At 40.6% G+C, this 26,314-nt stretch overlaps 1 protein-coding gene across 3 annotated transcripts in view; it reads right to left on the bottom strand.

Annotated features, from left to right (window-relative positions):
• The window catches only part of LOC111868830 (transforming acidic coiled-coil-containing protein 3), an 87,520-nt gene that overhangs the window by 17,778 nt on the left and 43,428 nt on the right, over positions 1-26,314 (bottom strand). For 2 of the 3 annotated variants that reach the window (XM_023859843.2, XM_023859845.2), the window contains 5 exons: positions 17,746-17,873; positions 11,349-11,515; positions 7,131-9,268; positions 5,090-5,180; positions 2,622-2,790 (listed from right to left, as the gene is read on the bottom strand). In XM_023859843.2, the coding sequence (XP_023715611.1) occupies positions 2,622-2,790; positions 5,090-5,180; positions 7,131-9,268; positions 11,349-11,515; positions 17,746-17,873 (2,693 nt within the window). Of the gene's footprint in view, positions 1-2,621; positions 2,791-5,089; positions 5,181-7,130; positions 9,269-11,348; positions 11,516-17,745; positions 17,874-20,337; positions 20,618-26,314 lie in introns of those variants that run through there. The other variant, XM_023859844.2, reaches the window with a different exon arrangement.

Here is a 26,314-nt window from a genome sequence, read left to right as displayed (position 1 = left end):
AGGAATCAACAGCAAAACAAGAGAGTAAAATTTGAGGTTTTCACGGCGGTAACTAAGAAGAATGCCGTCTTTTGCATCCACCTGCTCACACTGGTTCCTCACTCGCATATTTTTATACCCTGAAGATGGAGGTGATACATTCCTCGGAAGCGTTAGTTCACACAATAACTACAGGGCACCACATCCCAGAAGACAGCATTCTTCAAAAGAGTAGTAACTCTGTGACTCTGAAAAGGGATGGTCTGTTACTTCAGGAAATGGGAACAAGTGGGAGAGATGTCAGAAATATGTGTGAGCAGCGGTAAGAAGAAGAAAGAGGCCGTGAACAGGAGAGTCAAGGTAAGTTCAGGAAGGTGGGAACCATTGTAATGGTTGATTCCAAGCTCTGACAAAGAAGTGCAAACAAGCCTAATGGCCTGGAGCAGAGCCTCATCATGAGAATCCTACAGAGGACGCCTCCTACATTCTCTCAGGGAGTGCATGAGAGCCTTCCATGACTTTGACAGAAGCCATCCTTCCAGTTCATGATGTAGGGATAAAGCTACATCTCAGCCACCTTCCTCATGATTTAGTCCATGTACCTGGTTTTGGTGAGGAGTATACTGATGTGGTGTCCCAGGTTGATGTGTGACCTGCCACAGCTTACCTGTCTTCATAGTAAAGGTGGATATACTGGTGGTGCTCCATAACTCTTGGTGTCAATCAAATGGCTAGTCTGACCTTTGCAGACCTGACAATACTCACAGGGGAGGATGTACACTCCACGTATCTTCAGTCCTCTTGTCATGCTTGGCCAGCAGATGAAAGTTGGAGATATTTGCTGGGGGGGGGGAAGGATTCTGGAGGGTACAACCTTCCCTGCCAGCCTACCTAGGGCAGGAAGGCTGTTCAACTTACACCATGATTAAGGAGTACCATCAGCACAACCATCATGACCTCCCAGACAATTCAGATGTTGCAGTGCACAGCATCAACTTGGGACACCACATTGAGCTCTAAGACACCAACATGCTCTCCACCAAATTCAGAAATGTAGCAGGGAGGAAAATGAGCATCATCCCAACAACATGAACAGGGTGCATGGCTTGTCATAGTCATGAAAACTACTACTCCCTGTAAGAACACTGGAGGCCTCCTTCATCGAATTCTCATTCTGGGGTCATACTCTGAGCCGTTAGGTACATTTATACTACTCTCTTCTGGATACCCATCTTCCTGGACTTTCCTTCCAGCCTTCTCCTCTACTTGCTAGAGCTATGTGACTATTCCAGAAGGTTTGTTTTTCTGTTCGTTAGCCCGTTGTTTTGCTATGTCTGCAATCTGCAATATGCCCCTTGCTTGTGTGTTGTTCTCTCTAGCAGCGTGTGGTGTTGTCAAACCTTCTGGAATAGTCACACAGCTCTATAAAAGTGGACAATGCCCCTTATGAGCTGGAATAGGATTTTACAAAAAATTTTAATGGATTTTAATTAATTATTTTTATGTTATTTTTAAGTGGACTGCAATGCGCAGTTTTATCGCACATCAGAGCAGTGTAACAGTTTGGATGCATTAAGACACCTGGAGATGGCCATCTATGGCCAAAACATGTTGTGTTTAAAATGTTAAATAAACAATTGTTGCATTATTGATGGACTGTGGATACAGAGACATTTAATTAAAGATTTGTAACAGGATGCTGAAATACAGAATTAGTTCCTGGTTTTCCAGACACACTTGCTCTGCTTCCAGCCGGCTTCTTCCTCATTCCTCCCTTGACTTAATGTTGTATTTCAGCATACTGCTATAACTTCGCCGACAAGCGGCCATCGCTCAATCAGTACAGTTCGCTTGCGGACTAAAACCATGGAGTTTGGTATCCATGTACACAGACACAGTCTTCAGTGCAGCTTTCTGTGTAGTTCCTGCATTAACCACTCTTATTTCATGTCCTTCCTCTAGTACCACGAAACATATTTTGGTCTCACAGATGTGTACCTTGTTGCATGTAAACTGTTACAATGCACACCAATTTCTTTCTTTACTACTTGCATAAAGTAATTATTTTTATTGTGCTCAAATTAAAAAAAAAATATATATGAAATTAAAAGGTTGTGCACTCTGGTCTCTCTTAATGTTGCATATTTGTTTGTTGATGGTGTGCGCTTGAATACATCTTGGTACCTGCAGTTGTCTCCTCTCCCATGTGGACTGACTTCTTTGTTGACCCTAAAAATGGAGGAAGCATGTTCCTCTCAATCAATGGTGAACTTCTAGCAAGTCATATGTTACATCCCAAAAGACAGTACTTGTTATACTCACATATTTGAGAACTTTAAAAACTATAGTAAAGGACTACAGGATAAAAATTTCAAAGCGAATGTTAATGTGGCCTTTGAAAGTTTATTTTGCTCAACTTCAGTTTGTGGTATATTCTGTTAAACACATACAACTATTTAGTACTAATATTTTCATTGCATTTCTTTACGTCCTCACTTCTTGAGATTTTTGCTCTCCCATATATGAATATTACAGCACAATCGTTGCAAGCAAATCAAATGAAATCAGAACACTTACTTAACAGCAGTGCTTAGCTCCAATCTCACATTAACGTTTATTCATATCTGGTACCAGTAATTTACCTTTTTGTTTCTACTGAAGGAGGCAGAGGTAATGACTTATCAGTAGTCCTGCAGACTCCTCCCACTAGTGGATCAAATTTCACATACAGAGATTCCTTACGTAAATCTGATGCTACATGAGAACTGCCCACTGAGCTCAAATACTCAAAAGCTGCAGGGTCCTGAAACACTGAAAACCATACAAACTGCCTAATTTATGCAAAATTCAAGCTTAGTACTGACATAATATTGACATGACTAAAGACTATATTTGCAACTTCATGGTACAAGAATATACATAGTGAGATTGTAAAATTGCACAACCCCATTAGGAAGATAAAAATAAATAGCCTAAAAGTAGTTCAAAGAATCAGAAATATATTGTAACGTGTTTCGTTATTGAAGACGCCGTTTGGATTGTTAATTGGTTTATTTAACAACCTACCAGTCTCGGCTACAATTAATTACAACACAGTTGCAGGGTTTCACACTTTATAGCCCTATTCGCAATAATCTGTTCACACTGTTGCGGGGTTTCACATTTTATAACCCCATTTGCAATAATCTCTTCACTCTATCTTCAGTAGGCTACACGTATTAATTACTATACAGGAGCTATGTAAGTGTCCCTGTATCACACACTCACTGTCTTCGGCGGCTGCTATATTTCACAGCGCCACTCCTTAACACACACTAACTCGTTCACTGCTGACTGGAGAACTGTCTTCGGCCATTGCTACACTTTAACTGACAACAACAACTGAACTTGGCGACAGCCACATTTCAACTCAACTCGCAGGCAGTGCAGCTCTCTTATATAGTGGCAGTGTTTGCCTGTTGCGTAGCAATGCGGTTGGAAGTTGTTTATGGGTACGTAGCAATTGTGGCGTTGCGCGTTACGTCACCGCGGAGGAAGGGGGACGGAGCGCTGACTCATCCGTCACGTCACTGTGGCCAGAGTTGCCAGGTCACTGCTGGGTAGGGAGGGGTTGTCCTCCATTGCGCAACATGTCACTATATATATACATATATATATATACTGCCAGCTGTGAGTTTGGAAGCTAAGGTTTAAGGAACTTCTTTTCACAAATACAATGTGTTTACTGTTGAAAACTAACACTGTGCCCTTACTTAGCCTGCCACTGTGGGAATTTCATAATTCTTCTGTGCCAGAAAACCAATAATGGTTATTCAATACAATGTTTCTGTCATACAGGTAGTGTACATAACAAAAATTATTCTGACTGTCCTTTCATGTTCAGAGAGGAATCTGTGAAAACATCCATAAAAGACTTCCAAGAAAATGTGACAAGCAAATTGGATTGTAATATAGAATGTACATACAAAAATAAACTGCATGTGGCAAGAATGACTCTGTGTACAGTATGGGGGTGTATACAGGTGAACACCAAACAGAGAATGAATATATTCTAGCATTCAATGTCATAACAAGACTGCCTGAACCAATCAAAACCATGTAATATATAGTGTACACGGACCAATTCTTTCCAAGCCCAAAAATTTCTGATCACTTGCGGCTTGCGAATACAAAGACAGTAGGGTGAGTCATGTCAAATCATAAAACACCTAGAGCACTAGTTTCAGAGAGAAAAAAAATGAGAAGAGGTGATGACTCAAAGAGGTCAACTCCTTGCAATCAGATGGTGTGATGTTTATTTACTAACCACAGCCCATGATGACTGAATAGTTGAAACACCAAAATTAAGCAGAACCCATGAAAAGACAAAACTAAATACACCTGCCAGCTACCATGCACGCGCGAACACACACACACACACATAGATATATCTTTATAAAACACTGAAGTGGTGGAAGATATTGCTTTTCCACCTTGCACTCGTAAATGCTCACATTTTGTACTAAAAGTGTCTACAGAAACTTGGACTCCATAAGTTCATGGATAAAAAAATGGCAGAAGGGGTTGTTGCCAAAGCAAGGACAGAACTGACAGAACAATCACAGAAAAGTTCTCTGGGCAGAATTGTGGACAGAGATCAATTTGCCAACAGGATTTCCACAACAAGCACAAAATAAAAAGGAAAATGCCTGCACATTGTAAAGTCTGAGTGGATGCAGGGAAATACCACACAGACAAGTCACTTGGAAGTACACCACAATCCACTGCTAAAAGTTACTGGAGCAGGGCTCTATGTAGGGGATTGTTTTGAGATTTATCATACTAAAGTGAATTACTTGGAGTAGCATTTCATATCAAATATTGTTACAACACTTGGATGTCTGAAGCTGCAATCATTTAATTGTTGAACAATTGTATATAATATATGCATACATAATTAATGTGTACCAATGAGAACCCTGAACAATGTTACTTCATATACCAGCAGTAAAAATGTTTCCACCTCACTGTACAAGAAGTTTTTATCTTGACCTGGAGACCAGTACAGAATCCTTTACTGGTCCATAAAGGTCTCCTGACAGAAGACAGAATGATGTAAGTTACAACTTACCATCTCTACTGTACAACTGTGTATCTGCAATCTCAGGTCCTGCTTCACTCTGATTCACCTCTGGGTTGACTGAACTCTTGGGTGAGCTCTCCTGGCACAGAAATGACTGTACAGTTTCATGTAATGTTAGCATAGTACTACTGACTTATTAAAAAGGACTGTAGACAAATAGGGTGCAAGGACATGGACTGGATTCATCCAACCAGTGGAAAGTTCCTGCAAATATGATGACGAACATCATAACAGGAGGGGATTTCTCTACTAGTAGGGTGACAATCACCTTCTAGAAAACAGCTGTTTCAGGGAATGAGTTTGTTGAAAAAGTGTAATAAATATGAAGTACTATCTGAGAGTTCCCAGACTAGGTCAAAAATGCTAGTTTAACTCACTCAATTTTGGCTGCCACCTCATTAAAACAGTCTCCTTGGGAACATACACAGTGATTCTATCGTTTCCCCATGCTTCAAAATCAGTGTGGAAGTCATTTTCCTTAATGCTGTCAAGTACTGCTTGTGATTCCCTTTGGATGTCAGCCACTGCTTCAAAAACATCACTTCAGTTTCATTTTCAATTTGGGAAACAAAGCGAAATCACAGGGGGCTAAGTCCAGCGAGGAGGAAGGATGGGGAACGATAAACATGCTGTTGTTAGTCACAAACTGTGTGGTTTTCAGGGGCGTGTGGATGGGTGCATTGTCGTGAAGGAACCAGTTGTGGCTGCAAGGAAGTCCCGGTCTTTTTCGTTGCACATTTTCTCTCACAAGTCCCAAAACGTCACAGTACGAGTAAAATTCTGAGTTGACAGTAATGTTAGGAGGAATAAATTCATGATGGACAATCCCCTTCACATTGGAAAAAAAAATGAGCATCCTCATTGTGGAACTCCAGACCTCCCGCCACTTTTCTTCTCTTGGCGATTGTGGGCTCTTCCACTGTGGCGATTGTTGCTTTGATTCTGGATCATAACTGTACAAGTAAATCTAACTTTCATCATGTGTTATGATCCTAGTGATAAAAGTTGGGTCCCTGTTAGCCTTCTCCCGTAGCTCAAGACACATGTTTACGCACCACTGCTTTTGATCATTTGTCAGGAGTTGGGGAACAAGTATCGCGGCAATGCAGTGCATGTTCAAATTTTCTATTAAGACCTGGCAAACTCCATAACTGAACCCAGTGGTGTCTGTGAGCTCATGGATTGTTCGGTGACAATCTTCGTCAATGAGTTATCAATTTTTTCAACATTTTCTGCCAATTTGCTGGTGCTTGCTCACCCTGAACGTTCATCATCTTCAACTGACACTCGACCAGCCTTGAAACATGAATGCCATTCAAAAACAGCTGTCCAGCTTCTCCAAAAGCTTCACAAAGCATTTCAGGGGGTTTGGTAGCAGATTTACCTAGCTTCACGCAAAACTTGATGCAGACATGTTGCTCAATTTTGCCATGACAAAATGGAACAGTTGAAAATCACTTGTGTAAAAACAATGCATGTTCACACTGCGGTGTCACGTGGCAGACTAATGCTACAGACTTGCTGAAGTGTGACCTTAACCTCCCCACTCATCTTCTTTCAATGAGGCAGTTACGACAACAACAACAGTCGAGAACTTTCTGATAGCACCTCATATGTATACATAAGTAAATTGCTTTCCTATAACATCAGATCAAACTTCACAGTAAAACAATATGTAATATTTACATCAAAAGGACAGTGACAAAGCTTACTGTTGCACATCTTTAGGTTTCATTAATTCTCTCATGATATATTATAAAGCATTTATGTCTGATGACTGAAATAGAACCAGATTCCTAAATAAATAGAGGTAATATAATTTCAAAACATTTTTCAAATCGAGTTGAGTTATAGTCCATGTTTCAGATTTTAAGGGGGTTCTTTCCCCCCCTTTTTTTTTCTTTTTCTTTTCCTTATGTTCTAATATGAATATCTGTTCAGTACTATTCCTGAAATTTTATAAATATAGCTTACCCATACTAACAGTAATTCTCAAAACTGTGCAATATCTATAAAATTTCTTATTTACCTTGTTACAGGAAGTTCTGTGATCTGGGCTGTTTTTCCCTGAGCAGGTACTTGGAGAAGCACCTCCTGATACATGGTTACATGGAGAACCGCCTTTCACTGCATTTATGGATGACATCTTTGACTTTGTGCATTGTGACTCACAAGGACTGGGAACTGAGCTTGATGATCTTGGAGAAGTTTTACAGTATGGTGGTGGAGACCGATGCAAGGATGCCTGACAGACAAAGGGACCGACACTGGTCTCATCCACGGCAGCTGTACTACTGGACACTCTTTGTGCATCTGCCATCACCTTGGTAATATTCAGCAAATTAGTTTGTTGAGTACTGTTTAAATGTCTATTGTCACTTTCTGTTAAAGCTGTTTCATAACATTCAGAAGATGAGTTCATAATCTCTTGCAATATACTTTCAGCTTCATCAGCTATTGTTTGATCAAATTCTTCGAATTCACCTGCAGCTGGCTGATCAAAGACACTTTCTTTTAATTTGGAGGGAACAGGGCTATGAGGAACATGAAATTCAACCTTCTCACTCAAATTTCCTGGCTTGGACGGAGAACTAAAAAATTCTGTACCATCAACAAACTTTTCACTGTCTAGTTCTAGGTCTTTCTGCTGGCGGTTACAGATTTCAAAGAGCTCATTCAAAACAGTAGGTGTCTCCTTAACAACCTTTTGTAACTGTTCTGTCTCAACTGGCAATTTCCATTCTCCAGCTTCAATGTGCGCAAAAGTGGCAGGGATAGGTGCAACAATAAGATCTGAAATGTCTGGCACTTCAGCAGATGTAAGAGCGATTCCAGCTTCTGGCTCAGACTTGTTATGAACTGCAGAATCAGTAAATTGTGAAACTGCTTCCTTTTCAACAATCAAATCTTCATGTGATGTAGAAGTCCATGTAGAATCTAAGTCTTGTAATGATTTACCTCTGAGACAATTCTCAGTTTCTTCAACAGAATCTGTTACATTTGTAGACAACAAAGGTTCTTCAACATCAAACGCAATGCCGATGGGGGTCGTGGATTTGGCAGGAGCCGAGTTAATGTCTTCAGCTTCAGTGAGACAAATTTTCTCTACAATATCAGACTTTCTGAAGCCTTTGGTAACATCTACTACATGATTTTCTTGTGCCTCATTAATAGTAACTATACACTGACATACCTGAATGTTTTCCGTATTATGTATATCAGATTCCTTTGAGACTGCTTTCTCACTATATTCTACTACAAATGGGATCTCGTCCTGAATTTCATTACTTTCAGCGACAGCTTGATGAATGTCAGCGTGATTATGTTCTATAACAGTCTTACTGACTTCCGCTTCTACATTCCTGTCAATCTTAACAGTTCTTGTTGTGTTGGCACCGTTTTCAACTAAAGCTGGAAGGTTATCTTCTACTGAAAAAGCCCCAGAATCAAATGTCTTAGCAGCTTCAAATAAAACAGGAAATTTCTGAGGGCTTTCAACTCCATCAGCTTTGTTAGTTGTTTCTAAGTTCTTTAAGACTCCCAGACCAGATTCTTCACTGTTTTCAGGAAAAAATGTGGAATCACCACATGAAGTACGTGAAAAAACTTCAAGCTGATTAGTAACCTGTGTACATTTCCCAGACCCAATTATATCAATTTTACTAACTGGGATTGAAATGTCAGAGCTTGAATTTGAATTGTATACCGAGTCCTTATTATCAAACGATAAATTGCCCTTTTCTGTTCTTCTTGGACTATCCAAGCATAAATTACCAATACACAAACATAAACCACTAATATCAAGAGCTTTCACTTTGAGTTCACCAGCTGAAGTTTTGACTGCTGTATCACCCGCATCTTCATATGCTTCTGACAGAGAAGAGGATTCACTACCTCGTGACACAGAGTTATCAGTTGTGACTGTTTTGTATTCAAATGTCTTTTCAAATTCAGATGATATAATGCTGCTCTCAATGCTTTCAGCTTTGTTACTGGCAGCTGGCTCAACAGGACTTCCAGCAGCTGCACTTTCTGTCACTTTCCCTTTTTCATCTAAAGCCCCTTGGAAGCCTGAGAGGAGATCCCTGGCAATAAGGCTCCCAACAGGAGACCCTGCATCAAGGGGATCAATCTCTGCAGCACTCTCGTATTCAGTTGTGTCTGTATCTGAAAGATAAAGCATAATAGATCATTGAAGGTCACAGTGCAGGGGACTGTTTTTATGGACCATGCCTTATATATATCTGAAAGATAAATCTACTTTAATATTGGTACCACTGAAAGCAACAATATTTTGTCAATAAGCTGTACTTAAATATTGGAACTCCTCATTTATTTTGCAATGTCAAGAATATAATCTTCAGTGATGAATGTTCATTCTATCTATTGCAAGCACCCCGTGGTGGTCACTTATGCATTGCATGTTTTGCCAAACAATGGAACTGTGTCATAGGTCACTTTTGCGTCACATAACCTGGTATGGCCATTTTACAACTATGCCAGAGATGAGAAATTGAAAACGATGTGAGCATTTACATACTACACAAGGAAAGAAATAATAATAGGTTTATATAACTTACAACAGCAATATATTAATTTAACCAAGAATGTAAATAAGTATTCACACACAAACCCACACATATAACTAAAGTGGAAAGATGATTACTTACAGCATCCACAAATGTCCTTTACATTCAACATTTCTTAACCCTTCTGAATCAGTCCTCTGTAGAGGGATAAACTTGGAGGAGGCCCTCAGTTAATTCTTATAAATTGTGAAAATACTTTACTCATGAATATGAAACCTGGCAACACTGTGTACTTTGCAACGGTGACCCAGTCCCTGCCTTCCTAGTTCATGCCACATGTTCCAGTCTGTGATTCTGTGTGTCATGAAATGGAATAATGCATATGATATATAGATACCCTATGGACTCAACATGAGGAGGTCTGCCTGCAATAACTTGTAACAGAGTTAGGAAAGGAACCAACTGCAACATCTACTGTAATCCACTTGTATACACATCTTCCAAGATAAATACTCAACAAGTTTCTTTTCATCAGTAAATTACTGCAAGATTTATAATTATTAATTCAGGACCTTGTCCATCTTTTGTAACCAATTATTTCAACAACTACCAAGATACATATTCCGCAAGTTTAAATTTCATCAGTAAATTATTGAATGATTTATAATCATTAATTCAGGGCCTCCTCTGAGTGAACCACCCTGTATAAAAACATACATACATGACATAAAAATAGTTCACTCATTCAGACTTAAAGTATGGAAGATACATATTTTATGTTTATATTTAACGAGATCAGTATGTATGTTCATTATCTGGTCTTTAGTAATGTCACCACAAATTGGATGGTATGCTGAAATAAATATTTTTCACACAGTTTCAGAAAGATACAGATGGGAGGATGCTACGGGAAGGGGGGGGGGGGTGAAGAATGAAGTACATTTTGATGAAAGACTTCGCTGAAATGGCAAACTTTCTATTAGTAGACCGTTCAGGCTTTAATATCAGGGAGTTAGTTAAATCAGTTATGGCAGTCTCCTACAAAAACGGATCTGGAGATAACAGTCATGAAAGAGGGCCATGATGCTACTTACTTTCCCACTTCAAGTACAGAACACTTAATAAATGAAGCTGTGCCTTTAAATTTAGAAGTATAATATGTGAAGATAACTGTGAAATTCCTGACATTTGAAAGTGTTTCGGCTGCCTATAAAAGTAATAAAAAAGTAAAGCTATCCCTGTAACTGTCTGTAGAGGCCCATAGGGTTGTGAGACGTTGAGGGTCGCACATTATCTAGGCAATTGGCTCAAAGATGGCGGTAAGGTTGTCAGCCTCATGCGCTGGCCGTGCTTTACTCCCCAGTATAATTATTTAATTAATCCATGGTACTCATTTCTGTTAGAGGCTGAGTTGACCCCAGGGCCATAGTGCAGCTCAAAGGATTAGGTCAATTGAAAAAAAAACAATCTAATGACCTCATCGGGACTTGAACCTGTGACCTTCTGGCTTGTAGCATAGTGTCCCAACCAACTACGCTACTGCTACTAACAAAATTTAAATGTCTAAGAACACGCTAAGAAATCATACAATAGGGCCACTAAAATTTATTCAACAAGGTACAATAACACTTGGTGCACAAATAATCAAGATTTTTAATGGCAACCTGATTAACAACCCACCATATTCAGAAACTATTTAATCCAAAATCATTTCAAACCTGTATCTGTTTGTTTCTTGTAGACAAATTCTGGCTGTAACAAATCAGGTAAAGAAGTACTTCCTGCAACACTGATGCCACTTTGCAGACTGCCTTCAGATGGTGTCACAGATTTCACAGAAACAACATCCTCTTCTTCCAAATGTTTAGTCAGAGCTGCCTTTTCACTGCAGAAGGAAACTGATGCATTAGTACCAAACAGACCCCTACAGCCAAATAAATTACATACATGTGTGCAAAGAGCCCAAAAGCACAGTTTGCTTCCTCTTTCCTGAAATACTGACAAAAAAAAAAAATTCATAGAAAGGAAAATGCTGAAATGTTTCAAAAGGCCAGTGAATTTCTGGCTGCTTATTCATTGTATTTGGCCAAATGATGCATTATATACAGTGATGCACACATGATCTTTGATCAGAACCCTGCTGTGAAGTTGTTTCGATTAGATTGTGTATTTCATTATAAAAGTGCAGTATTTTGTGAAACATCTGCTTCAATAATCACTCTTAATTAGGTAGAACTGTTATTATTGCAAAATCAAAGTAATCTGACCGCAAAGCCCTGGTTACACTGAAGCAGCTACTCGCAACATGCTGCATGGTGCATGCTGTTGCATGTTTCATTTTGCTGAATGAGGACACATACAATGTTCAATATGCTGCATGCCTCAAAACTGTTTACATGTAAGCATCACACTCTTGTTTTATTTAGTAAAGAGTTAGGTTCTGACATATCAGTAACAATAAAACTGCTCTTCCTACATATTTGGTGATTCCAAATGCACCAAAGATGACTCACTCGCTCACATATTAAGCTGAGCCCTTCTTGAGAAGCTACTCAAGAACTTCCCAGCAAGGATGTTAACATGAGAAAGTGACAATGCTTCAAGGGCAATAATGATTAATCTATGAAGCTTCAGATACAGTTCCCTTAACTACAACATTTTTTATTTATTATAGATTAACATGGCAGAAAATTGTAACTGCTAAATAAATTTTGGTGGAAGCCTCCCACACTGAATTTTGAATTTGTGAAACAGTTTATGGGATACACAGAAATGTCAATTTATGGGCTTCTGTAAACCAAGCTTTATTATTGGTCAATATGGCTGAGATATAGTATTGCCTGACAATTTTCGTGGAACTCTCTTATACTGAATTTTAAGAAAACCAGTCCTGTAGTGTAGGTGCTAATACTAAGTCACAGACTATTGAAAGACACAGCCTCCATATAAAACGCTATTTGTTTGCAAGAAAACGGCTATTAGTTAAATCTGTCCAACATAGCTGACTTCCAAGGATCTCGAGTTTATAGCAAGGCTCTTGCCACCCCCCAACAAATTTTTGAAGCACGCAGTGAATGATTTCGAAATTGTGCTCTATTCCTTATGATATGACATGAACAATTAAGTAAACGGGGAAAATTAATAATGTTTAATGTAACTTATTTTCCACAATGAAATGGGCAATGAAAATGGCCGTCGATAAGACAATAAGTCAACGCACGCAGCCACAAGAGGACACATCACAAGACGCAGTATACGCAAAATATACGAAGAACGACTCCCATAGTGGAAGACTGATATAATACGCGAGTTTGAAATATGACGTATAAGATGATAAATCTTAACAAAATTTTAATATATAAATTTTATTATAGTATATGACGAATATACATTCTAAATAATTTTATAAACGACACATGATGGCGAGCAGTGCAATAGTTTAACGTAAATAACACACCTGAGGATGGCACAGTGATGCCGAAACATGTAGTGAAGTGACAAGTGAGATTGTGTGCACTAGAAGATGGTCAATACATACACATCATGGAAATAAGTTTTCCACTTGTGGTAACATATTGTGACGTGGGTGGCGCAACAGAGAGTAGGGGTCACTTGAACTCTGCGGTCTCGCGAGTGACGTCACATACCCCCACTCCTTCCATCATTACGCAACGCTCAGTAAAGACACCCTCCCCGCGGTGACATAACAGGGGACACCACGGTTACTACGCAGCAATAAACAACTCTCGGCAACGTTCCCCAGCAACGCCTGTAAACAGGGCGTTTACGCAACAGCGAAGCGATGTGGGTTTTCCGCTGTCCGATTGAGGGTTTATAAGGGAGACTGGAATGTGTAACGAGAGCGCTGGAATATTAAAATTAATGAAGATAAGACTCAGGGGGTCTACTTCTCTTGTGGTCGTCGACCGCCTGAGTCTAGTCTCACTCTAAATGGACGAAATATTTAATCTGTAAATAGTACAAAATATCTAGGTGTAATCTTCGATAAGAGTTACATGGAGATTGCACATAGAAATGATCGAAGCCAAGGCCTTCAGAACATTCATTAGAGTATATTCCCTATTCAAAAGTGAGCGATTGAGCGCTGACATTAAAATGACCCTCCACAAAACTCTTATTAGATCCGTAATGACTTCTGCTAGTCCCGCCTGGGAGTTTGCGGCAGACACTCCTCTAGTGAAATTGCAGCGCCTACAAAACAAGGTTCTCCGCACTACTGGCAATTTTCCAAGGCGCACACCGGTCCGCGATTTGCACATGGCATTCAAAATCCCGTACGTATATGACTATATAACAAAATTATGCAGGAAACAAGCAGAAGTCATAAAAAATCATGAAAATGATAATGTTCGCAACATCCGATAAGGCGAAGCCCGACACAGAAAGTACAAGAGGCTTAAACTTGGCGGCGGTCAGGCATACTACCGTTCAAGTGACTAGACTGCCGTGGTAGCGAATACTACAAGAAATAGGGCGTAATCTGCTGTACTGAGCCTTGTATATATTGTACACAAAATTAGGAATTAAGATCAAATTTGTAAATATATGTAAATACTGACAACGGACTTACAAATATGGACTATGATTGACAAATGACAGACCCCACCTCTCGTCAGAGAGGGCACCCCAAATGGAGAGGACAGTAGCTTCGATATAAGGAAAAAAAAATCTGGTCATGAGCCCCGGCCAGGGCTCGACACCAAGACAGACAGACTGACTGACCGTCAGTCGCAATGTGACTTGGACTTGGGACGAACGAGAGAGTTAAAATGCAGCAGTCGCCGAGTCGCGTTGTATCGAATGCATGGCAGGGACTCCAGCGGAGAAGTAATTGTGATACTGCCGATGGCAGTAATAGTGAAACTGTAAATTGTGTAAATGTAAGCGCGAGTGTACAATAAATTTTCAATATCCAATACGGCGTGAAGTTATATGTCGCGTTACACACCCAACACGTGACAATATATAAAATTTGCAGACTGGCACACATTAAATAGCAGCCTGCTTGTAAGGGGCCACAAACAATTACGCTGCCACGCTTTATGAAGATCAATATGGCCGAAAAACGAAACGCTTCGACAACGTCTGGCGAGAGTTTCCTACATTAACGTTTAAGAAAACCTGTCGAATAATGTGGGCGCTGACACTAAGTCGATCGGTTGGTCTGACAGGCAGGCAAGCAGGACTCCCACTTAAGGCTTCTTTATTACTCCGTCAACAATGTCTATAAACTATAAAACCGAGGAAAAGCGCCTGTGTTGGCGGCCGAACATGCCAGTTTCATTCCAACATTTAATTTTGATTCAGGGACATTTACACGGGGGNGAAAATTACTAACACAGCAACAGTAACTTCCACACACTACCTGCAGAAAGGGCTGCGAGAGAAATCACATGGGTCCACTCGGCACGGCGGCCACTGAGTGGCCTATTGTACCTGCCCCGGGTATTTATGATGATGGAGAATTTGGTGGAATGAAGATTGTCAGGGGAAACCTAAGTACTGGGAGAAAACCTTCCCCAGCGCCACTTTGTCCACCACAAATCCCACTTGACCAGACCCGGGATCGAACCCGGGCCGCCACGGTGGGAAGCCAGCGACTAACCGCTTGAGCTATGGCGCGGCCCTTGCAATAGGAAACGGACTTCCTTCTTTAAACTACCTCGGTTTGGATAAACTGTATCAAGCCCGCAAGCATGTGCGAGACATAGCACCGCGTTGACAGCGTTCTGAATCACAGGCAAATTCATTTCAACATACAACCCATCACAGGTCTGCTTCTAAATTTATTCCTCTCCTACTAGTACGACTTACACTGTAGGTCCACATAACTTCCAATTTGTCATAAACATACATCTATTTTTGGTTGTTTATTAAAACATCCAAACATACAAGCGCTGGTCTTCCAAACACACGGTAAAACGCTGGCCGATTAGAGGCTTTAACTTAGAACACTGCTAAGCAGCACACACAAATTATATAATTCATTACTCTAATTAAGGGAAGATTCAACTCGAGTAATGCTTGCTACCATTCAGTCCAGAACCTTTCGTCTTCTCGTCTGCTGTCCAAAAACATAAAAATTAGAATCTACAAAACTATAATTTTGCCTGTGGTTCTGTATGGGTGTGAAACTTCGTCTCTGACACTAAGGGAGGAACACAGACTGAGCATGTTTGAGAACAGGGTGTTGGGGGAGAATATCTGGACCGAAGAGAGATGCAGAGACAGGAGGTAGGAAAAAACTGCATAATGAGGAGCTTCATAACTTGTACTCTTCTCCAAGTATAATTAGAATGATCGAGTCAAAGAGGATGAGGTGGGCGGGGAATATAGCACGAATGGGGGAGACGAGGAATGCGCATAGGATATTGGTGGGAATGCCAGAAGAAGAGAGACCACTAGGAAGTACAAGACGTCGGTTGGTGGATATTATTAAAATTGATTTTAGACATAGGATGGGATGGATCGATCTGGCTCAGGATAGGGACCAGTGGAGCCCTCTTGTGAACAAGGCAATGAACCTTCGGGTTCCATAAAATTTTGGGACGTTCTTGAATAACTGCGCAATTTGCGGCTTCTCAAGAAGGGCTCAGCTACACTTACTCACAGCTATTTGAATGTTCTGGCCTTCGCAGCATACTGTATCGTTTAGTTCGGCCCGTCTGCCTAAACGACTAAGCATCCCTGGTGTACAGGAACAACAGGCAGGACGGTGATCGTTAATTCCGTGTTATGATTCGAGGAATCGGAACTCGGGTCCGTATTCCGAAGCATTAAATTTCTTCACCAACAGAGTAGCTTACGAACGATTCAATGAATACTATGCACAATGGACTTAATACGACTTTCGGGTCTAAAACCACTTCACAAGCGAATAACTTTGGCAGTAACATTCCTCTGCCTGACCATATGCAATACCACACCACTTACCAATTATAGTATAAACATTTGCAATAATACAAAAAAGGGGCTTGAAACCAAGGACATAGCAAGATCCTCACAGAAGGTGAACATCATGAAATTATTTTAATATATTGTCACGTGTTGGGTATGTGACGCGACAAATAACTTTATGCCGTCCTGGATGTAGCGAATTTATTGAACACTCGCTCTTACACTTACACAATTTACAGTGTCCCAATTACTGCCATCTGCAGTATCACAATTACTCCTCCTGCTGTGGTCACTGCCATTCGCTAGATACAACTTAACAACTCGTGGCTGCTGGACTTCACCTCATTACTTCGAAGGCTTGGTCAACCTTAAACTTTAATACGGTACAGGTTTAGGCTGGAACATTTTTTATTCCGTGGTTCATACTGATGATCCCATACGCTTTGGCGTATCACATCGTCTGAAGATTTCGACACAAATCTCGGAATAAAGTTCTGCCTGCATATACGTTCAGATTCCTTCTGTGACAATCCATTTAGGCTTACAACATTAGTTTTACCACCCAAATCATCAATATTAATTCAGAACATGCCTCAATCCTGACTACCCTCAGAGATTATGAATTCCATATTCTGATGGACATCAATATTGAATGCTTAAAATGATATTAATACCTTTCACTGCATTACTCCATTGTGTAAAAGTAGTTACCAACCTTGTTTCGGAAACTCTATTAATAACAAATTAACGAGAAAACGACAGGCGAACGAATATCTACATATTAGAGTGGTTATGTAGCGTCGACAACGATATTACGAAATTTTGACACTGTGAATAAAAAGAGGGCCGGTCACGGTAGCCGAGCGGTCTAAGGCATGCATTGTCTTCGCTCGCTCGGAAGTCGGGATCGTGGGTTCGAATTCCACTCAGGGCATGGATGTTTGTGTGCGTTTTTCTGTGTCTACAGGTAGAGGCCTTGCGACGAGTGATCACTCGCCCTAGGAGTCCTACCGTATGTGTAAGATCTAGAAAAACCGAAGTGAACGGAGAAGTTCATGGAGGTAGGCCTAGGCCCACTGGGGCTCTAGTGCCAGGGGGGGGGGAATAAAGAGAGGAGGTAGAGGAGGAATCGCTAATCCAATGCCGTTTTGTAGTGCATGAATTCCACTCGAAATTCCAGGATGAGGTATGGCTTACCTTTTCTTGGGTACAGTCTCCACTAACTCGACGACGAATTCTCGAGCAAACTGCACGTGTGCCTCGTGATCGGATTTGTTGACGGCTACAGGTGTGGAAGCTGGATTGCTGCAGCCTCCTGCCCCACTCTGTGCAAAGAAACCAACGGTTGGCTCAGTCCAGAAAACCAGTTCTTCCTACAGATATATTGAACAAAGGTCACTACCAAAGTGGGATGTCACATACTGGATCATATGAACGAATTCGAGTCCTACGGTGCACAAGAGGGCGGCGGGTAAAGTAAAAAGACAGTAATGGCAGATCACTGTCTTCTCCAAAGGGCCCAGACGGGTTGAGGCCCACCAAGCCTCCTCTACAATGTATACCAGGGGTAAATGGGTAAAAACGCTGCAATTTCTTTCTCAACTTCGGGAAAATCACGGCCGGTGAAAGAAGACTGATACAACTGTAGATGATTCTGACGAAACGGTCACAAGAAGACTTATTTACAGTATCTACGCTACAAAAAGACCGAGATCGATGACTATGAAATCATTACTCCCCGTCGTCCTTGAAAAAATGATTAAAAGGCAAAACTTAACCTTGTTAACGTAGTGAGGGAATTGGCTTACGTGTATGAAACATGTCACTGAACACAGGACTGTCTAAATTTTATTCTCTTTCGAGATATCTGGATGTTTACGCACTTCTTGTTTTACAGATGGAGGAAATTCAATCGATCCTGAACGCAGTAAAACTGGGGGATTCGTGAATGACATACCTGACAGCAATACAGAAATACCAGTGTCAATTCAGGAAAATCGTTTATGGAGATGAGACGTATTCGCATAATTCTCGTACTACACTGCATGAGTGGCAGTACAGGAGGCCTTAAAGCTTCATTGAACAAAGGGAAATATCTGTCCATGCAAGTGGGGGTTATCCAATCAAAACATAATTAGACTGCACATGTTCTGTATGTCACGAGTAGTTATCATATGAGCCGGGATAGTGCAGTCGGTAGAGGGACTGGTTACTGGCTGGACGACCGAGGGGTCGGAGGTCGAGTCCCGGTGGGGGTCAAGCATTTTCACTTCTCCATGTCAAGACCGGCTCTAGGGTTCACCCAACCTCCTATCTAATGGGTACCAGGGGTTCCTTCCCCAGGGGTAAAGCGACCGAGGCGTGAAGCTGACCACTCACCTCCATCTAGTGCCGAGGTCAAGAAAATGTGGATCTATATATCCACTCCCCCATACGCCTTCATGTTGTAGTACTTCATTAGTGAAGCACAGGGGGCAACTTTACCTTTATGGGTAGTTATCATATGCAGTTGATTTTTTCCTTACGGTATACTACTCCCGAACACAATGTTCATTAATAACAGAAGAATGGGCGTCAGGGAGCAAGCATGTTAAAGAACGAGAAATGTTTTAAATTCAGAATGATCATGTGAAGGACAATGGTCTCAAGAATGTTTTCATAACGTCGGGCCATCGTAATTAGGATTCAAACCCGGACTATGGAATAGTTCCGTTATCATCGGACTGCGATTGAAAAAAGTAATGTATCGAGGAACGAATAAACACCATTTTAGAAAGAGAGACATTTGTCCCACGATGTCCAGCCCCTTCATCCTGCCCCCCCCCCCCTTACCAACTCAACAAAGCTTTCAGATAGCTAGCAGGATGCGCATACCGGTGTCATAAGCTAGTGACAGGGCCGCTTTAAGGTAATGGCTGGTGAAGAAACGGGCGGAAAACAGTGTAGAGTTTGTCAAAACACGGTTAAATTAGTATGTTTTTATACAACATCCAATATTAAAATTCCTGTTATAGACTTGAAAGGATTCTGACGATGGTGTATACTGTACTTCTTTTGGCTTATTTTGGATTTCACCCATCGTCTGGTATGTAAGAGACAAAAGACCACGACNGTTACTAGGTTACACATTCTACAAAACCAAATCTACACTAAAGGACTGGGTACGGCTACTTATTAAGCGATCATGACAGTCAACATTGTTCCCAATCTACTGTGGGGAAACCATCCCTTTACATGTACGGATATTGGTAAGATTAATGCATCAAAAAAATATTCGTTTCCATTATAATCACGAAGTTCACGTTATTATCACCTCAAAAACAGCACTCTTTGCAAAGACAACGATCGTCTTACTAATGTTACACCTCCTCAAGAGAACATTTTCCGGTTTTGTTAATATTATCTAAGTATACTTTCAGAAAACGTATCCAACACTCCGGCTTAAAATGTTTTGTACACGCACACCAATCTTATTCCAATAATTTTCGAACTTGAGAATAAAGATCGCAACCCAAAACAAAACACTGATATTACTTTTCTAACGTACGTTATTTGTTTCCATACTGTTATTTATATTTTGAATGTCTGACTTCATGACGACTCTTGACAAGTATCCATCTTTCCGCGCCGACAAGTCGCAAAACACCTTGCTCTAAATTTAGCACTTGGTAAAACGCAGTTATGCTAATCTTAGATGGCAGATGTCATAATGAAAATTCACAGTTTCTTCCCACAAACAATCTTAATTCCCTAAGAAATAAGTCAAAGGCAAGTAGTAAGTTAACTGACCTTTGCAGGTTTTCGTTGTAAAATCTTCGAAAGGAAGTCCATGCCCAATGTACTAATCACCGCGGGTTGGACACACACAAATTAGCAACTGACTGACACATCTTCTAGAGACAGCTGACTCCGGCTGCGGCAGCAACAGACTGCCCCGCGAATCGCTGCCAGCTTACTAAATATAACACAGCATCAGGCACAAGCCAAAACGTTCGCCCTATGACAAGATATCCTAATCTATTAACCACGATAAACCCGGAGTTTCTGACAAACTCACACTATATCGGCATTCTATGTTGGCACACCTGCAATTCACCTGTTATGGTATCAAACTCGCATGGCAGAGGTGCATACCCATGAATGGATAAGGACAGCCACTTACACGGCCGAGCCACAACCAACAACTGACAATGAGGTTCATGTGGAGTCACTGAACAGCCAGTCCTCGTAGCGTTCATGGATCCGCAACCCCCACATTTACAAATGTCGCTCACTTAGGAGCCTATCATATGCAGCCATGGTTTTAAGATGGCTCAAATCCACCACAAAAAATATGAACACCTGAAAGGAAAGTATACAGCATAATCAACCAACTCTCCGGTAGCAGAACCCGACGGCTCAAAACTGATATTACCGAAGCCAGCAAAAGGACACAAACAAAGTTACATATACCATACTTAGAAAACATCTTCGTATGATCCGCCTCAATGTAATCACCTTTGCGGTCTAGTATTATAGCACTTTCCATGAAGTCATTTTAGTAAGATTCTGCATTCATTTGTGTCGCGCATACGGCTCGCACGTCTAGCCTGAAATAATTTCCGCGCCGTACTAATGATCAAAAGATCCGCAAGCCTTACCGCAAGCCTTATCTTTTAAGAGTCTTGCAGTGTGCCGATTAATGTATAATTCTGATCAAATCAAAAACAATGTAATGGGAGAGCATGTCTCGGGGAAACAAGCCTTGGATATAACCCAGTAAGTTTCGTTCCGCAAACTTTTTGGAGAAAAAAAAAAAAACCCACCAAGCACTGGATGTTGCGGTCGAATACGTAACTTTCCTGCTTCGTGAACGAGGTCTCGGATTCGAATCTCAGCCCGAGGAGGGCCTATCCGGTCTCAGGGTTGGAATATTATTCTACGGAAGCTTTCTCCGCCAACTTTTCCAATTCATTATTCATTGATTATCCTACTTCTGGACGCTAAACAGTCCAACCTACTGACAGATTCGTTAAATAAATGAAGAAATATACGAGGAGTAGATGGGAGAGTAGTTTCCTGTGCCACTGCTTCCACAATGGAAACAATTTCTGTGAAGGTTATGTAAAGATAAGCGATGTAAACTAAGAGGTCTATATGATTATGTTTCGTCACCGCAATGCAGGACAAAACAATATACGAATAGCTAATAAACCCTTCGAACATGCAGAAACGTTCAAATAACTTCTGGTAATGGCAGTAACAACAAGATCACATTCCGGAAGAAGTTATGAACAGATTAAACTTGCGGAATGCCTGCTACTATTTGGTTCGCATTCTCTTTAGCTTCATGTTTCATAATTAAAAACATGAAGATTAAAAGACCACAACTGCTCTTGTTTAAGTAGGTGTTGACATTTGGTCTCTCACGAAGAGAATGATGTTTGGACATAAGAGAGAGGATTATAAATAAAATCTACATAAAAAGCCTTAAAATTTGTGATCACAAGAAGGACTGAAATGGGTGTGACATGTAGCATGCAAACAAACAAAAAACAAAAACTCCGTGATCTAAGTCCGCAAGCGAACTATACCGACCGAGCGACCGCCGCTTGTCGGCGAAGTTTAGTGGCAACTTTTGCGGATAGAGGGTGTCGCGTGGTCAGCGCAACGAATCCCCACGGCCGTTAATTTTGGTTTTCTAGACCGGAGACGCTATTTCCTTGAAATAGCTCCTCAATTATAATCACGAGGCTGAGTGGACCCCGTTCCAGACCCACTACTTCTCAGAAAAAAATCTGGTAGCGCCGGGAACCGAACCCGGACCTCTGGATCCGTAGCCAGGAACGCTGACCACTAGAGGCGGTCCGATACTCATATTACAACGGATCTTAAATAACTAGGGCGTATGTGAATAGAATTCGGCCGGCCCTGGATATGGCCCAGCGCAGGATCTCGTGAACATCGGGGCTCCATAAATTTCTGAGAATGTCTTGACCAACTGAGCGAATATCACATCTCAAGGGTCATGCACCATGGCAGTTGTTTGTGTGTGTGTGTGTTTAGAAATAACTTTCACTGAACAATTTTCTCAAGTAACCGTTCTATTTGTAAAAAGAAACATGAAGTACCTATACATATAGTAGAGTATAAATCTCCGTTCACTTTCCCAACTTAAAATGTAAACTATGGAATACTTTTCTTTATGCCCGAATGTCTTGAATTCTCTTGACACGTGCCAGAGTTGGTGATCCTGATCTATGAGCTGCAGGTAACCGTACCAATTGAGCAACAGTACTGCCCTATAAAACAAAGACACGGTGTCTGGATCCGATACAAATTTCTAATGTGAAAGGAGGGTGAACGAGAAAACAAACATCGAACTTACCATTCGTGGTCGGTTTATGGAACTTGCGTTGTCAGAGCATGGAATTTATTTTTACAACCTTAGGTATCAACAAGATTAAATCCAAAGCTATCAACGAAACTTCACCAGGAAACAGGAAGGCACAATTTCCATCACTTCAGACAAAATTTATTTTCATGGTCCAACATACAAACAAGAATGTTCCTTATAAATATAAATCACATGAACACCGTGATTATATATAGTTAAACCTTACGCGTCGGCCGTCCTTTACTCCCAGGACGATTCCTTGTAAGAGCATGAGTCGACCCCAGGGCCATAGTGCGGTTAGAGGGTTAGAGGTTGAGTGGACTCCGTTCCAGACACACTACTACTAAGAAAATATGGTAGCGCCGGGAACTGAACCCGGGACCTCTGGATCTGTAGCCAGGAGCTCTGACCACTAGACCACAAAGGCGGTCTCGTCAGGCATACCATTTTTAAAAATAAATACCGAAGTTTTGAATTGCCTTCCATAATGTACCCAGACAGCTTTAAGAAACAGCTACATATTTAAGCGCTACGAAGAATCGCTGGTACAAAATTCCAATATTGTGGGCGAAAGAAATTATCTGGATGTCCACAGCAGTTAGTAACGCCACGAAGCAACAAGGTCGTCCTATGCAATGCTTTGGTGTACAGCAGTCATGTCTGGCAACAGCCCTGTTAATGGAACTTGTTGCGATGATAGGTCCCATATCGTAGGCACAGTTTTCAGCTATGCCTCAGTTGAATCAGCTAAATGTATCCAAACATTTTTACACCCAAATACGTTATGTAGGATGTCAACAAGATTTATCATCTACTCAGTAAAATGTACATCGAAATATGCAAACGTTCGGTATTCCGGTTCTGTACAACAGCAGCATATTTACTAATTGTTTATCAGTCATAACACAACAGCTCTCAGTATCTCGCTCACATCAACTGCGTATAGCGAGTTTATTGATTTCAATGGTATCTTGCTACACGTTTCGGCTAATGATAAGGCAGATATACACCAACAACTTATTCTTAAACTACTGAATTGCATTCTGTATGGATTTATGTCACAGTATTACAATTATTACTAATGCATGAGATTTTCAGCATTTCGTCAAAGTTAAAGCCATTACTACTCCTATATATCCCATTCAACCAGAATAAAAACCTTGTTAACTGATGTTTACAGGTGTTCATACAATAGTATAACACATAAATAATATAATAATAAATTACAAAGGTTCAAAATTACTGTAACCGTACGCCCCTCGCCAAAATTACTTAATTAAGGGAATGACGAATTTATGCATTGTTTCACAGCCTGAGAGACGCTCCTCCGGCGAGATACCATCCCTGGACCGTCTAGTTGTAATTCAACACTGTCCTCCTTAGGCTTAGGGTGTCACTATTGTCATTAACGTCGCCATTTTGCTCCTAGTGTCATAAACCCATGAACTGACCTTGTGCGAGACCGGCCAGGAGGGGTCTTGGGTTCCCTGCGTGTGCGTTGAAGACCTATAAAGGTTTATGGGCATCTCGAAAAATACGAATGTAGTACAGATGCCAGGCTCGACCCTTGGCTTTCTCTTGTTATTTTCTTGTTCTTTTATGCCCACTGGGGGACTTGTAAAGAGAAGGCAGTCGGTTATAGGGAGCGGAGGTGGACGGTAGTTGAAATGTAGACAGAGAAGTGTTTTACAGTAGGGGTTGCGAGTAGGATGGACGAAGCGCCTAGCTCGGAGGACGAATGTAAAGATTGATCACTGTACGAAATTTTAAATTAAGACTGCAATACACGGTGTGTTCTTGAGACCCCGTAATTCATGAACCCCGAAGTGTGTCCACTCCCATATCCGAAGCACCCGTATCCACGAGATAAAGAACTCATCTCGAGCAATAGTCGTGGCAGCTGTATGTTGGTGGGCGGCTACATTATAAAATACAGTTAACACTCTGAGTTAAGATATTATATCGTCGTGTTTAGAAGTCTCGTGTATTGTTACATATTAATCTTTGTCGTTGCAATCATGATGTTATATTACGTGGTAATTTACGGATATTGTTTTGGTTATGATTTAGTTCTTATTTCTATTCAATTCTCTTATGAAGTGGTTGTGTTATTTTCCAGTCTGATGTCTTTTTATTTTATGGTTCCTATATTTTCCGCGTTTTAATGTCCGGTTCTGTTAAAAGTCAGCTTGAAGCGTATTTATTCGTTGTAAACAATTATCTTGTTGAAAATCCCTTCGACCTTTCTTTCCTTTAGATTTTATTGCCTTCGAAAGCTTCGTACTTATAACGTCACGACGCACTTCCAGAGCATCTTGCTACGAAATAAAAACTTCTCGATTTTGTACTGCGATACGTAAGTTCTGCACCGAGGCTGAAATGCCACTGACGCACAAAAATGACGGCGCGTACGACGCGTGGACAAGACTGAACAATCGTGAAATAAATTTCAAAATTCAACGAGGACATGTACGCGGTATATGATGGCACTAGAAAGGGGAAGGGGGACATTTGTACTTCTTCTCAGGAGACGTGGGGGGGGGCACGGGCATACTCTAATATACAACCGTCACAACACAACTAATATCAAGATCAGTGCCTAGTTTCGGCTATGAATAGCCATCATCAGGCAAACACATGGTTAACATATAATATACACAACTGAATCGCAGTAACCAGTAAAATTGGATACAATATTATGAATTATATAACAAAATTACAAAAGTAATTAAGAAACAAAAAAAAAAAGAAATAAAATATACATTAAAAAGAGTATGTAGAATGGAACACACTAAAGAACATCAAACAAGAATTAATTGTCACTCAATAATAGCAAAAGCCGATAAAGGCAACACGCTAGTCATTCTAGAAAAAGACGATTATATCAATAAACTTGATAACTTCATTAACAATAATAACTTTACTGAGTTGTCACACGACATTACCAACAAAGTACAAGGAATTACATAAACAATTGTAAAAACATCATAAAACACAAAGATAAATCGAAACTAATAAACATGTATCCCCGCGCACCACATACATGTATACGGCACCATTAAATTACATAAGCAGGGACAACGCATACGACCAACAGTCAATTGGACAAACTGCCCTGCATATAATCTAGCTAAACACTTAAACACAATATTAACAAATGCATTACAACTACCTAATGCCTTGAACGTGAAAAACACTAGTACTCATTACAATTCATTGAAATAAATAACAAAATACAAATGTGTTCTTTCGATATTGAAAATATGTATACCAATATCCCCACAAAGGAACTTTTCAATATTGTTGAAAATATTGTAACGTGTTTACGTTACTGAAGACGCCGTAGAGATGGTTAATTGGGTTTATTTAACAATCTACAACTAACGGCTA

Source organism: Cryptotermes secundus, unplaced genomic scaffold, assembly GCF_002891405.2.
Source record: "Cryptotermes secundus unplaced genomic scaffold, Csec_1.0 scaffold305, whole genome shotgun sequence".
Taxonomy (NCBI): domain Eukaryota; kingdom Metazoa; phylum Arthropoda; class Insecta; order Blattodea; family Kalotermitidae; genus Cryptotermes; species Cryptotermes secundus.
This window is presented reverse-complemented; position numbering and strand designations above follow the sequence as displayed.